Source organism: Octopus bimaculoides, chromosome 16, assembly GCF_046866305.1.
Source record: "Octopus bimaculoides isolate indiv1 chromosome 16, ASM4686630v1, whole genome shotgun sequence".
Lineage (NCBI taxonomy): Eukaryota > Metazoa > Mollusca > Cephalopoda > Octopoda > Octopodidae > Octopus > Octopus bimaculoides.
This window is the reverse complement of record NC_142943.1, coordinates 47,492,397-47,507,396: the sequence shown is the minus strand read 5'-3', so window position 1 is coordinate 47,507,396 and position 15,000 is coordinate 47,492,397. Positions and strand designations below refer to the sequence as shown.

The window sequence follows — 15,000 nt, the reverse complement described above, 5'->3', positions numbered from 1 at the left end:
ATATATATATATATATATATATATATATATATATATATATATATATATATATATATATATATATATAAAATATAATATAGGATAAAATCTTTATCACAATTTATCAAGTAGTCAGCGTGAAAAAACCCCATAAGGAAAAAAACCCATCGTTTTTTTCCATAAATATATATAATTTATATAAGGGCATTACTATATAGTAATGCCTCACGCTTAGAGGGACTAAATAAGTCAAAACTACCAAAAAATAAGCATATATTTACCGAAAGCGAGGGAATGCAACTTTCAAAAATTAACCTCCTAAAAACATTTAACTTAACGGCAAACCACTGGTTTCATAATTAATGTTGATTTTTGTTTATTTTTTATGTGTCTCGACCATACGTGCACTGATGAATAAAAGATGCAGCTTACTACATTGCTGCATTAATTATGAAACCAGTGGTTTGCCATTAAGTTAAATGTTTTTAGGAGGTTAATTTTTGAAAGTTGGATTCCCTTGCTTTCGGTAAATATGTGCTTATTTTTTGGTAGTTTTTTTTTTTGGTAGTTTTGACTTATTTAGTCCCTCTAAGCGTGAGGCATTACTATATAGTAATGCCCTTATATAAATTATATATATATATATATATATATATATATATATTGCCTGAATAAGTGTGAACACAGAACAGTTGTTACATGTGTATGTATGTATATGCATGAGTGTGTGTATATATGTATGTATGTGAAGTTGCATGGCCCAGTGGCCACATGGATATACATGCAAACATACATTTATATGCATGTGTGCTACACACATCACCAACACCACCACCACCAACAACAACAACAAGCTGGTTGTCATGTCTTCCTCCTATGTGTGCAGTGTGGACAGAGATGTAACTTGGATTCATTGAGATGTAATGAGTCATGAGCATTCAAAAGATTAGATCATGATCAACAGCTTCATCTCATAGTCCCAACATAATGGTATTCATTAATCAGAAATTAATGATGAATCCCCACAAATGACAAGCCATCACCGTACATACCTCCCGGTCATTCAGGGTGTGTTGTTGCATTACTCAACCGTTTCCATTACGACCTCAAAATAAGCACTCCCAATGAACATATTTACATGGGCACAGTTAAGTTCCAGGAATAGATAAATAGATAAGTATATGAATTAAGTGTAGAGACGCAGCGAAAGAGGAAAAGACAATGAGGCAAAGTTAAGCTAATCTCTGAAATCAAAATGTTTCTTTGGGAAAAGTAATATCACTTTGGAACAATTACAGATTAAAGGTTTGATTTTGGCTCCGGAAAAGAGCAATTTCTTTTTACTAACTGGATATGTTGGAATACTGTGGCGATACACATATACATACACATCATGCATTTATACATACAAACATTGCATACATACATATATATGTATGCTTTTGTACACACACACACACATACATACACACACATACACACACACACACACACACACACACATATATATATATATATATATATATACATATATATATATATGGGGGGGGGGCATGAGAATCTATGTACATACATACATACATACATACATATATATATATATATATATATATATATATATATATATATATATATATGTATGCTTTTGTACACACACACACATACATACACACACATATACATATACATATACATATATATGTGTGTGTGTGTGTGTGTGGGCATGAGAATCTATGTACATACATACATATATATATATATATATATATATATATATATATATATATATACACACATATATGTGTGGGCAATAGATAGGTAGTTAGATATGCATACATATGTATATATATACACACATATTTACATATACATATATATAAATATATATATATGGATAATGAATCCAAACAGTTAAAAGCAAAAGTTTTCCATGGCTGGGCATACCATTCCTAACACCACTGATATCATTTGGAAACCAATACCACTTTGGAACAATTACAGATTAACGGTTTTGGCTCTGGAAAATAACAATTTCTTATAAGTAACTCAATATCTTAAGATGTCATTGTGAGATACACACACACACACACACACACACACACACATATATATATATATACATAGTCATGTATTCAGGCATATGTTTATAGGTATACACACTCACACACAAACAAACATATATATATATATATATATACCTACACACATACCCACACAAATATATATATATCTAGAGAGAGGGAGAGAGAGAGAGAGAGGGAGAGAGAGAGAGAGAGAGGGAGAGAGAGAGGGAGAGAGAGAGAGAGTGGGAGAGAAGGCAATACATACATATATATCTATAGCTATCTATATACATTAATATAAATAAAGATGTGTACATAATGTATATGTATGTATGTGTGTGGATCTGTTTGTGTGTGCACACATGCACATGCGTGTGTGTGTGTTCCATAGTAGGGCATATCTTCTGTGAAGCCTTGAATTGTTTGTTTCATGATGAAGACAATTGTAATTGCTGAAGCATTACTGGGGTGAATGAAATTCTAAATTACTAGATTTTCCCTTAATTTAAACTTATTTTGGGAATTTGCTGAGGAGAGATTTGTCCACCTAGCTGATTGGTATAGAGTGCCCCTACACACACACACACACACACACTCTGGCTCGTAAGCATACCCTTTCCTCTCATTCTACCTCTTCTACTAATACTACAATAACCTCTGCTTCTTAGAGTTGGCAGATCTCATCCTACTTTCACTTAAGTCCATCTGACTCACACATCTCACCTTCTCCTTGCTTATATTATGTCCATCCTTCCCTCCTGGCTTTCCCACAAAACCCTTTTCTTATGCCTTGCTTCCTGTCTATGTATTTTTTCCTTTTCCTTTTTTTCCTGCAGCCTTAATGCTTTGACAAGTATCGGTAAGGCAACCTGTCTAGTAGAATAGAAACTAAATAAAAATAACTTATACTCAGAGATGACTCTTTACCTCTCCGAATGGGAAATCAAATTTCATGGCCATTCCTGTAATGATGTTAATTATCCAACAAAAAATAGAATTGGTATTTTCTACTTCTGAAATCATCACATCACCATCATCATTTAATGTCTGTTTTTCATGCTGGCATGGGTTGGACGGTTTGACTGGGCTAGCATGCTGGAAGGCTGCACCAGACTCCAGTCTGATTTGGCATGGTTTTCTCCGGCCGAATACCCTTCCCAATGCTAACCACTCCAAGAATGTAATGGGTGCTTTTAGGTGCCACTGGTACGGATACCGTTTGCATGACATTGGGGTGCATTTACATGGCACCAATTTGTGTGACACAAGTATCTGCCATGATGGGGATTTTGCTTCTCATCCATAACATAATCCCAAAAGTCATTGCCTTTGTGAGGCCCAACACTTGAAAGGAACTCAACCACTTTGCTTCCATGAGGTTCAATGCTCGAAAGGAACTCAGCCTTCAATGTCTTTCGTACATACAATTTTCATATCTACCAGTGCTAACTGACTGGCTCCCCATGCCGGTGGCACATAAAAAGCACCATCCAAATGTGGTTGATGCCAGTACTGCCTGACTGGCTCCTGTATCGGTGGCATGTAAAAAGCACCCACTATGCTCTCAGAGTGGTTGGCATTAGGAACGGCATCCAGCTGTAGAAACATTGCCAGATCAGATTGGAGCCTGGTGCAGCCATCTGGTTCGCCAGTCCTCAGTCAAACCATCCAACCCATGTCAGCATGAAAAACAGGTGTTAAATGATGATGATGATGATGATGATGATGATGATGATGATGATGATGATGATGATGATGATGATGATGACTGCTAAAAGTCTTTGATTCTTGCTTTCTAAAGAGATATTTGATGAAATATGTGAAAAAATTAAGTAAATCTGAAAAATTATCACTTTGTGCCAGTTGAGAGATGACTGATATAGAAGGACAGGTGTAGGTGCCTTGTTGTAGAGACATGTGCAGAAGAGAGGAGGGTGAATGAGAGAGTAAGATAAAGAGAGTAATAATGAGAGAGATGATGGCAAAGATGTGTCAGGGCATACTCTTGAGGGAAATTGGGGGGGGGGGTGAGAATAGGTGGGGGTGACACAGAGGTTTGAGCTAGGGGAGTGGATAGGATTGGGAGTGACTGTAACAAATGATGGTGAGAAAATATAGGAGAGGCTTGGGAGCAGGGATTGCAGTAGATATGAGAGGGCACTGAGGATGATTGCTGGAAGAAGGAAGCAAGGTGTTGATGATGGAGAACAGCAAAGGGACGAGAATGCATAGAAAAGAGGCGATTGGTTGAGACAGTATCAGATATATTTATATACACACACACATACATACATACATACATACATACATGCATGCATGCATGCATACATACATACATACATACATACATACATACATACATACACATAAAAGACTTATTTCTTTAAATCTAGTCCTATGTATTGCTATTTTATATAAACATTGATATTCACACATTTCTGCTGTTATGACTGAAAAGAAAAATATCAATATGTCCTTACATGTGTGTGTGTGTGTGTGTGTGTGGATGGATAGCTGGAGAGACAAATAGACAATCAAGCATATAGACAGACAGGCAGACAGGTAGATAACTCAATAAAATGGATAGATAGATAGACAGATAGACAGACCAACAGACAGGTAGATAGATAGATAGATAGAGAAGATACATAGATAGATAGATAGATAGAGAAGATACATAGATAGATAGAGAAGATACATAGATAGATAGAGAAGATAGATAGATAGATAGATAGATAGATAGATAGATAGATAGATAGAGAAGATAGATAGATAGATAGATAGATAGATAGATAGATAGATAGATAGATAGAAAGATAGATAGATAGATAGATTTTATTAAAAGAAAAATATAAGAAAACAGTTATAGTAGTTCAAAGAATTTTATAATAATAATAATGATGATGATGATGATAATGATGATAATAATAATAATAATAATAATAATGAAATCATCATCATCATCATCATCATCATCATCATCATCATCATCATCATCATCATCATCATCATCATCATCATCATAATCTGACCTGGAGAAAAAAGTAATTAGTACTGGAAATGAAAACTCAATAAAATAAATTGCTAAAATATTCATCTGGTTTTATTTGCCATCAAAAGGAAAACAGACTCGGTTGTTTGAAGAAATAGATAAGTATTGAGATTTCTTATCAAAGCCACAGCGCTTTCCAGAAAATTAGGTTATTTTTTTCTAACCTTTCTTTTCTTTTTATTGCAATGCTATCTTTTAGTAGTAGTAGTAGTAGTAGTAGTAGTGGTAGTGGTAGAAGAAGAAGAAACTGTAGCTGCAGCAAAGGTCTGCACACTTCAAGGGAAGGAAAATGGGGTTACTAATATATTTACTGCAGATTTACAGATTTACTATTGGAAATTTTAATCAGAATTTAGAAGAAAATAATAATGAAGATGATGATGATGATGATGATAATGATGATGATGATAATAACAACAACAATAATAATAATAATAATTAATTCGTTTTATTGGCCACAAGGGCTAATATCAATTAAAAACATGTAAGGACAAAGACAGGACGAAGGTTACAAAAGGTTTGGTAATAATAATAATAATAATAATAATAATAATAATAATAATAATAATAATAATAATAATGGGATTTGGACTCAAAAGTGCAGAGTAATTTACCTAAAAAGAAGCAAGGTAGAATCCCTAGCAGGGATAGAATTACCAAATAGAGACTTGATTAAGCAAATTGAAATGGATGGATACAAATACCTCGGTGTACTAGAGTTCAATGAGATAATGGAAAAGGAAATGAAAGAGCCACTGAGGATGGAGTATTTCCGAAGACTGGATGGAGCATAAGAAAGTGAGACTGGATGAAGTTGAAGAGCAGAAATGGGAGGCAATAGGAATAGAAGAGCTCTAAGATGTGTTCCTAGGAAGTCTCACAAATGGAAAATCCCAGGACTGGACTGAATTCCTAACTTCTGGCAAAATTATCTGAGAGAAGTGCACCAAAATTTCGCTGCATCTCTGACTGATGTCATCCAGAACCCAAAGTAAATACCTGCCTGGCTAACTGAAGGAACAACATACCTTCTACCAAAAACTGAAGACACAAGAAATTCAAAGAACTACTGACCAATAACATGTCTCAGCAACCACCTACAAGATCCTCATATCCATATTACCTGACAGAATATGCACTTTCCTTGAACAGAACTCTATCCTTCCACAAGTTCCAAAAGCTGTAAAATGAATTCTTACAAGTGCAAAGATCAATCACTAATAAACGATATGATTGTAGAAAATTGCCGGAACCACAAGAAGAACCTGAATATAGCATGGATAGACTACAGGAAAGCGTTTGATAATGTCCCACATAATTGGATACTCAAGGCCCTTGGGATACGTAAGATCTCTCCTGTCATCTCCAAATTCTTACAAGGTAACATGATCCAATGGAACACACGTCTCCTTCAACACCATAGTAATGGGATGAGCCAATCTAACAACATCAACATCAAACAAGGCATCTATCAAGGTGGCTCCTTCTCCCCATTACTCTTTTGCACTGCACTGACCCCACTCTCAAACGAACTGAATAACACCAGGTATGGGTTCAAAGTTTACAATACGACAATAAACCATCTTTTTTAAATGGACCATCTGAAGCTGTTCCCTAGAAATGACCAAGAGCTAGTAGTGCTGCTGACAACTGTTAAAGAATTTAGTTATGACATCGGGATGAACTTTGGCCTTGATAAATGTGCTAAATCAACTTTTGTAAGAAGCAAGCTCAGGCAAAAAAGGTTCCATCAAGTTAGATACTGACACTACCATCTTCTACAACCTTCTGTCTAATGAAGATGGCAGACTGAGTCATGGCACTGGTTAAAGGGAAACAGAAAGAAGACATACTGGTACCGAACATTCCAGCAAGATCACGAAAAGAGCATGGATCAGTTGAACCGGAGTGATGTGAACTGTGATGGATTTCTCTCTCTTAATTTCTTGTCAATATATTGACATTTTGCAGTTTAGATCTGATTGAGTAGATTTACGGTCAAAGACAATTCAGCTATAACCATATTGGCTCCTTTTGTCTATGTTGGACTACATTGACCAATGTATTCTTCAGCCAGAGAGTAATTCAAGAAATTTGGCTGCTATTTCTTGTAGATTGAGTGATCATGTAAAGCCCCCCCCCCCACTTACTTTAACTCATCAGATTACACTTTGATATTGCATGATGGTGGTAGACATAACAGAGGAAGCTGTTGTATTGATGTTATTGCTAGTGTTGTTGGTGCTGCTAGTGTTTAGCTTCATGTCAGTCCGGATCAAGCAAATATTTGATGACAGGCATTCCAGCCATGATCATTTTTGATGACAGGCATTCCAGCCATGACTATTTGCATGCCTAAGCTTACGCTGTCCAGTGTGTCCTCCCATTTCAGGTAATATGTAATTTGAGAGAGAATTGGCTGTTATTTCTAGCAGGCCAAGTGTACCGTGTAGAGGCTCTTTCATTGGCTCATAAATTAACAAAATGGCCAGAGTGAAATGGTAGAAGTGGTAGAGAACCAGATTACGTGCTTTGTAGAATTTAGTCCTCATCCTTTAAATCCAGAGTTCAATCTTGCACGGATTCACTTCATCTTTTTATCCCCCCACCCACCACCCACCCCCACTGCCACAGAATTTAATAAAATAAGTGCCAGTCTTTGTTGATTTAATTGATTATAAAGTCCAAACCCTAGGATTAGAATCAACAAATTTGTAGGTTGTGCCAGTGTGAGAAATCAATATGTTAATCAATGGGTGAATTATTAACTTTAGGGGATAAAAAGTATGAAGTATGATGTGAGAGCTGGTCCATTTACTAATTAGACAGGCAACTTGATAATCACAATAGCAATTAAAACTTTCCTTGCTGTTGATTAGTTAAACACACACACACACACATACATATAGACAGACAGAGCAAAGATTTTGGGAGAATAGCCTTCCACTGAATGATAGATGAAGAAGATTAAAATACAGAGGTGGAAAATTCATTTAAATAGAATGAGGAGGAAAGAGAACTGTTTCTAATTTAGGTCAGGAGTTTCAAGGGGTTCAATTGATTGCATCAACCCAAATACTTGGCAGGTATTTTATGTTATCGACCCCATAAGGACGAAAGACAAAGCTGTCTTCAGCGGGATTTGAACTCGGATCATAATGAACTGCAACTAAAAGCCACAAGGAATTTTGTTTGTTACTCTAATGGCTCTGCCAGTTCACCACCCTTATTGTACCCAAGAATTATTAAGGGAAGCATAATGTATTGGATCATAAGCAGGTCATTTGGCTTTAGCTTCATTTGTTTCACTTATTACACTCTGGCCATACTGGGGCACAGCTTTGAAGAACTTTTAATTGCATGAATTGGCTCCAGTACTTATTTTTTAATTCTGTCAGTCTATTTTGCCACACGACTGAGTTACAGGGATATAAACAAACCAACATTGGTTGTCAAGTGATGGTGGGAGACACACACACACACACACACACACACACACACACACACACACACACACACACACACACACTCACACACACACACTCACACACATACAAACATACATACCTATAGATAGGCTTGCACATTTTTCATGTATCAAATTCACTCACAAAGCATTGGTCAGTTCAGTGCCGTATCAGAGACACTTGCTCATTGTGCTGCACAGTGGAACTGAACCCATGGTATAGTCCTAGATATACAAAACCTGATGAAAATGAAAAAAAAGAAGATAATGACAAGATACTACAGGTGGGATGCTTTTGATCATCAGGACTGAACTGATGCTAAACAACAACAGGGCAGCTGCTCTGTGGTGACCTGACCTGACCTGCTAAAAATAATAGTCAAAATTTCCTTCAGGCATAATTGTATGATTAAGATCAGTTTGAAGTTGTGTGGTCCTGTATATGATCCCTACAAGGTGGGCACTCTGGGTAAATCTCAGCTAACATGGTGCCACACAGACCAATATCTTTCAAATGGAATTTGGTAGGTGGGAATTATGCAGAAATCAGTCATGCGTATGTGTGTGTATACATGTATGAATGTGCATGCACACACACATACGTACATACATATGTATGTATGTATGTATGTATGTATGTATGTATGTATGTATGTATGTATGTATGTATGTATGTATGTATGTATGTATGTATGTATGTATGTATGTATGTATGTACGTACGTATAGGAGAATTACATAAGAGAAGTTACTCGGAGATGCTAGTGGCATGGATGTATAAAATAGAAACAAATGAATCAAGGAGATATCAGCTACCATGTCTGATTAATTCTTGGTTCCTCAAAGAAACAACCTTCCCTTTGACAAAAGAATAGAGAAATGCCTTGTGACAATTGGCATCAACTCCAAATGAGAAGGCAATATAATATCAAGAATCAAGAACTCACCAAGATTGAAACTTCACTAAGTAAAAACATTCTGATTGTCTGGAGACAAAAGAACAGCTGTGGACAGGTGTTACTGCTTCATGTCTACCCCACCACCCATCTCTGTGTCTCTCTGTCTCTCTATTTTGGACTGGGAGATAAACATTGGAGAGAAAACTAAAACAACTAGAGTGTTTATTGTTTCTTTTTTTTTTTTTAATAAAGTCAGTTATGATGTTTGTTCTGTTGTGAGTTACATGCACTTCCTTGTCACTGCAGCTACCAAAACATGTTGGCCAGTTGAAAACCAGTAACCAATATTTTTGTTCACCAATAATCAATACACACACACACACACACACACACACACACACACACACAATTCACACTCTGTCTTCTTTAAAAAAATCACAAATATAGACTATTCAACATTTCAGACATCGTTTAAAATGAGAGAGAGAGAGAGAGAGAGAGAGAGAAAGAGAGAGTGAGTGAATAAGAGTGTTACAGATCATTTGTCTTTGATCAGACGGTCTACTCACTCAGAGCTGACCTGGGGTTAAATACTAACAACATAAGTTTCCTGGTTCAGTGGTTTAGTAAAGTTTGATTAGTTTAAATAATCAATAGAAAAGTGGATGATAACATACATGGTGTGGTAAACTGAGAAATTTTAATTACTTATTGTTAAATCAAAATATTTTAATGATGAAAAAGAAAAAAAATGGGAACAAGGGAGACAACCCCGTTAATCTGAATTTTAATGACACGCTCTGGTTAAAAAAATGAGAAGTAGGGGAGACAACCTCGGAAGTATAATAAATTTAAATAAAATAATATTGTTGTATATAAGCTTGATTAATTGCAGTTTACCAGCGATAATTCTTCTCCTCCTTCCTACACACACACATATACACACCTTGTACGCACGTGCATACACACACGCTGTGTACAAACACTTTCATTTCCTGGTTAAATTATTATGAAGAAGGTAATTCAACTGCAAAACATCTGCTGTATTAACAATAACAGCAACAACGTCAACAATTCTGTAGTATCCCCTCAGCCTACTCTCCTGTGAAAGTCTACAATAAAAGTGATTGCGTGATGCCACATAAAGGCACCCGGCACACTCTGTAAAGCGGTTGGTGTTAGGAAGGGCATCCAGCCATAGAAAACCATGCTAAATCAGACGGGAACCAGGTACAGCTCACCAGCTTTGGTCAAACTGTCCAACCCATGCCAGCATAGACGACATTAAATGAAGATGATGATGATGATGATATATATATATATATATATATATAGCAAATAAGTAACAAGTATGTCAAAGTATTAATGCCATACGGCCGTTTCAGGTGGCTTCATTTAATTGAACAATGCAAGCATCACATCAATTTGAAATACACCGCTATCTTTCAAATTGATGTAGCGTGAAAAAGTGCCACACCCTAACAGTTGAGGGAACCCGTGGAAGAGGTAGGCCCAGGAAGACCTGGGCTGAGGTGGTGAGGCAAGACCTTCATACATTGGGCCTCACCGAGGCAATGACTACTGACCGAGACCTTTGGAAATGTGCTGTGCGTGAGAAGACCCGGCAAGCCAAGTAAGATCGTTGCCAGTGCCCCTGGACTGGTTCTTGTGCGGGTGGCACATGAGATGCACCATTTTGAGCGTGGCCGTTGCCAGTACCGCCTGACTGGCTCCCGTAGGATTTTCGAGCGAGATCGTTGCCAGTGCCCCTGGACTGGCTTGTGCCGGTGGCACATAAAAGACACCATTTCGAGCGTGGCCGTTTTCGTGCGGGTGACATGTAAAAGCACCCACTACACTCTCTGAGTGGTTGGCGTTAGGAAGGGCATCCAGCTGTAGAAACTCTGCCAAATCAGACTGGAGCCTGGTGTTGCCATCCGGTTTCACCAGTCCTCAGTCAAATCGTCCAACCCATGCTAGCATGGAAAGCGGACGTTAAACGATGATGATGATGATGATGATGTTTGCATCGTTCGATTAAATGGAGCCCCATGAAACAGCCATATTGACATCCTTGTTTCTTATTTGCTTTTTATTCCCCTTACTTCAAACTGTGTGGATAATACTGGACTGACTCGGTGCCTCAACTTAAGTACCTAATTCAACTCAATCTTAATTATTTCTGATATATATATATATATATATATATATATATATACACACACACACACACACACACATAACATACGTACATGTATATACTATCATTATTATTATTATTATTATTATTATTGTTATTATTGTTATTATTATTGAGTGCGAGAGCAGCGCATGCCATCAAAGTGACACTGGGGTAAAATATATGAAGCACAATATACCCATAATGACTACCCTTCTGATAAGGGTACACCAGGCACATGCATTGCAACCATATGTGTGTGACATGGTGATCTTATGTGTGTGTGTGTGTGTGTGTGTGTGTGTGTGTGTGTGTGTGTGTGTGTGTGTGTGTGTGTGTGTGTGTGTGTGTGTAAAGTCATAAATGACAGAAATATTTTGATTTAACAAGAAAAATCCTAACATCGCAACAAATTTGTTTTGTATCTCAAAAAACATGCAACTAACTTATATTATGATATTAAATCATAAATGAATTACTTACATGTCTGCATTAACGGAAAATACAAAAAATTCGTTCAAAAGAATGCAAAATTTGAGCAAATGTATTTGCTGGCAGATTAGATGTGCTTTTCTTATTTTTAAATGTATCAAAAAAGTTGCCCTGTGTCTAATGTAGCCGTATTATGGATGGAAGACCAAATACCATAGGCTTAGGAGCCAGGCAAGCATACTGGGTAAGTTTGCTAGGCATGAAAATTGTTGCTAATAATAAAATAATGCAAAACAAGCCAAATTACAGTAAATTGTGTTATTAATAATGAAATATTGAAAACAAGCCGAATTATCACAGTCTGTTATCACAAACTTAAGAGAAATTGCTTACAATATGTCGACAGTTATGAGGGAAGCTCATATCATCTCACTTACCTCCTTCCCCAACATACATAACCCACACCTGATATATGTATGCATTATTTAATGACTGGGTTACCTTTAAGAAACATTTGTTCATTATCTAAATGAAAAATGCTCCTAGAAATGGCAGCCATTTGCAATGATCAGATCAGACGATGTGTCAGAGGCTTCACTTTTACAACAGACCCCTCCTTCCTGTTGTGTTCTTTTCTTGGTCATTCATTTGTGTTTGGCTCTTTTAATCCTTTTTCTTCATATTTTCCACATTGTGGCCTGTCATGGTAACACAAAACATCACATCCAAATATACGAGTTTCACATCCTGTATTGCAATTCTCTTGCTCAAAATATAAAACAACTATACAGCTGATCTGAGAGGTGGCAAGAGTAGGGGTACAGTTTCCCATAACATACTGGTAAGTTTATTTACGGTAAATTTCATACAGAGTCCAAACCCATGGCTGAAAAACAAAAAAGGCACTGTTATAACACCAAATTTAAACCAGATGTCACAGTATATGCAAAAGACCATGCTAATAGGGCAGCTGCTTCGTATTTTGGTCCACTACCAACTGAGAAAATGGTAAGGACTTGGAAGGAACAAAAGGAGCAACAGAAAGTTGCTAAACATAGCAAACACTGCCTCTGTAAGGGAGTTGTAAAGTGGCCTGAGCTAAAAGAAGAATTAAAAACATGGGTTTTAGATCAAAGATGATCAGGCTTTTCAGTTATCTGCTAAAATGATGATGTACCATTCAAGATTTATGGTAATGGATAGAGATATCAGGATGCTCCAGATTTATGAGGTGAAATAACGTCTGTATGAGGGCTAGGACAAAAATAGCACCAAAAAAATGTCCCCTGAATACAGAGACTAAATACTTAAGTTTCACAAGTATGTCATTAATGCAAGAAAAGTAGTTAATTTTGAACTTTCATAGACAGTATATAAAGATGAAGTCTCTTTGACATTTGATATGGCAGCAAACAAGATGGTAGAATGCAAGGGTGCCAAAACTGTGACTGTTAAAATGTTAAAACATGTGACCATGAAAAGACACACAGTTGTATTGGTATGCTGCACTGGTGGCACAAAACTGCCAACTTTTTTAATTTTTAAAAGAAAGACATTGCCTAAAGAAAGGATACCCAACAAAATTAAATTAACAGGAGGATTTTCTAATAAATTGAAGGGAATTTTAGTAAAGTAAATATTGTATAAACATTATTAGTATCTAAATAATTTCCAAACATGAATTATCATCATATAGCATTGAAAAGTCTTTGACCTTCCACTGTACTGTTTTTTTTTCTTTTGGTGGGTGGGTGGGTGGGAGCTCTACAGTCATAACTGGTCTCCTTGCTTCAACAGTGTGGTCAGTCTTTATAGAGAAATGCCATAAAATCTTGTACTTGTCATTCCCAATCATAGTCTTTGGCTTGTATTCATACCACTTCTTTTGTCACTTCATGGTGCAATCATAAAAGTAATGGAAAGAGTGAGTCTCCCTGAAATACATTCCCTGTGTTTTCACACTCTCTAATGATTCCCTGCCATTTTTCAGTTCTACTTCCTACAATTTCATTACTCCTTCTAAAGAACTCTTAATTTCCTCATTGATCCTGAGTATCCCCAGAGGAACTCCAAGAGCCAACAGTATGGTTACATTACTACATGCTTTCTTGTTGTCCATCCATCCAACAGTCAGGTTCTTTCTTATTTCTACCTCAGTATCATTCCATTGATCTATTCCAGATCAGCAGTTCCACTTCACTTCTTTCTGACTCCCTTTTACTCTTCTGTTAATAGATTCTTCTTCTCCTCAAAGTTATACACTATGAGGCTGGTTAGCAATTTCCAGAATAATGGTAAGCATGGAATAGGTCTACAATTACTGACTTACTCTTCTTTTTCTTTGTCCTTCTGTATTAGCACTGTCCTTACTTTTATCATTGGTTTTTCCATTTTCTATACAGTCACTAAGAAATGATTATATCTTTAAGAGATTCTTAAACCAGAATCTCTGAACACCTTTCGGTCCAGGACTTTTTCTATTTGGTTTTATTTTAAGCATCTTTTCTATATTCTTTTCTGTAATATTTATTTTTTCTTATTTTGATCTATTTTCCATTTCGATTTCAAAATTCCATAACCAATTCTACTTCCCTGTTATGATGAACCCCACTGAACCGAGTATTTAACCAAAAGTTCCTTGCTACTTCACTATCTGGCACTTCATTCTTCAGAAGTACATTCTCATTGTTCTGTTATTGGTTAAAATTTCCTTTCATTGTTCCTGAAGACCTTGTTTCTGCTAAGCTTGTTCCTGTGTCATTCTTTCACCATCTTTTTTCAAATTATATCTATCCTTCCAAGATCTCAACTAAATTAATCAAATTGATTCTCAAGTCTCCATTTCCACTATGGGACATTGATCCATTATTAGCATTTAATTTGCTTGACCGCCAAGAAATTCGACAAAGGCTACACAGGAAATGTTTATTT

At 36.4% G+C, this 15,000-nt stretch overlaps 1 protein-coding gene across 6 annotated transcripts in view; it reads right to left on the bottom strand.

The window, feature by feature from the left end:
• LOC106880483 (uncharacterized) overlaps window positions 1-15,000 on the bottom strand; it is an 80,828-nt gene that overhangs the window by 11,973 nt on the left and 53,855 nt on the right. The window contains exon 15 of one of the 6 annotated variants that reach the window (XM_089364731.1): window positions 12,373-12,955. The exons of the other annotated variants lie outside the window; for them this stretch is intronic. Coding sequence (XP_089220857.1) covers window positions 12,917-12,955 — 39 coding nt within the window. The 3' untranslated portion in view covers window positions 12,373-12,916. Of the gene's footprint in view, window positions 1-12,372; window positions 12,956-15,000 lie in introns of those variants that run through there. 6 annotated transcript variants of the gene reach the window in all.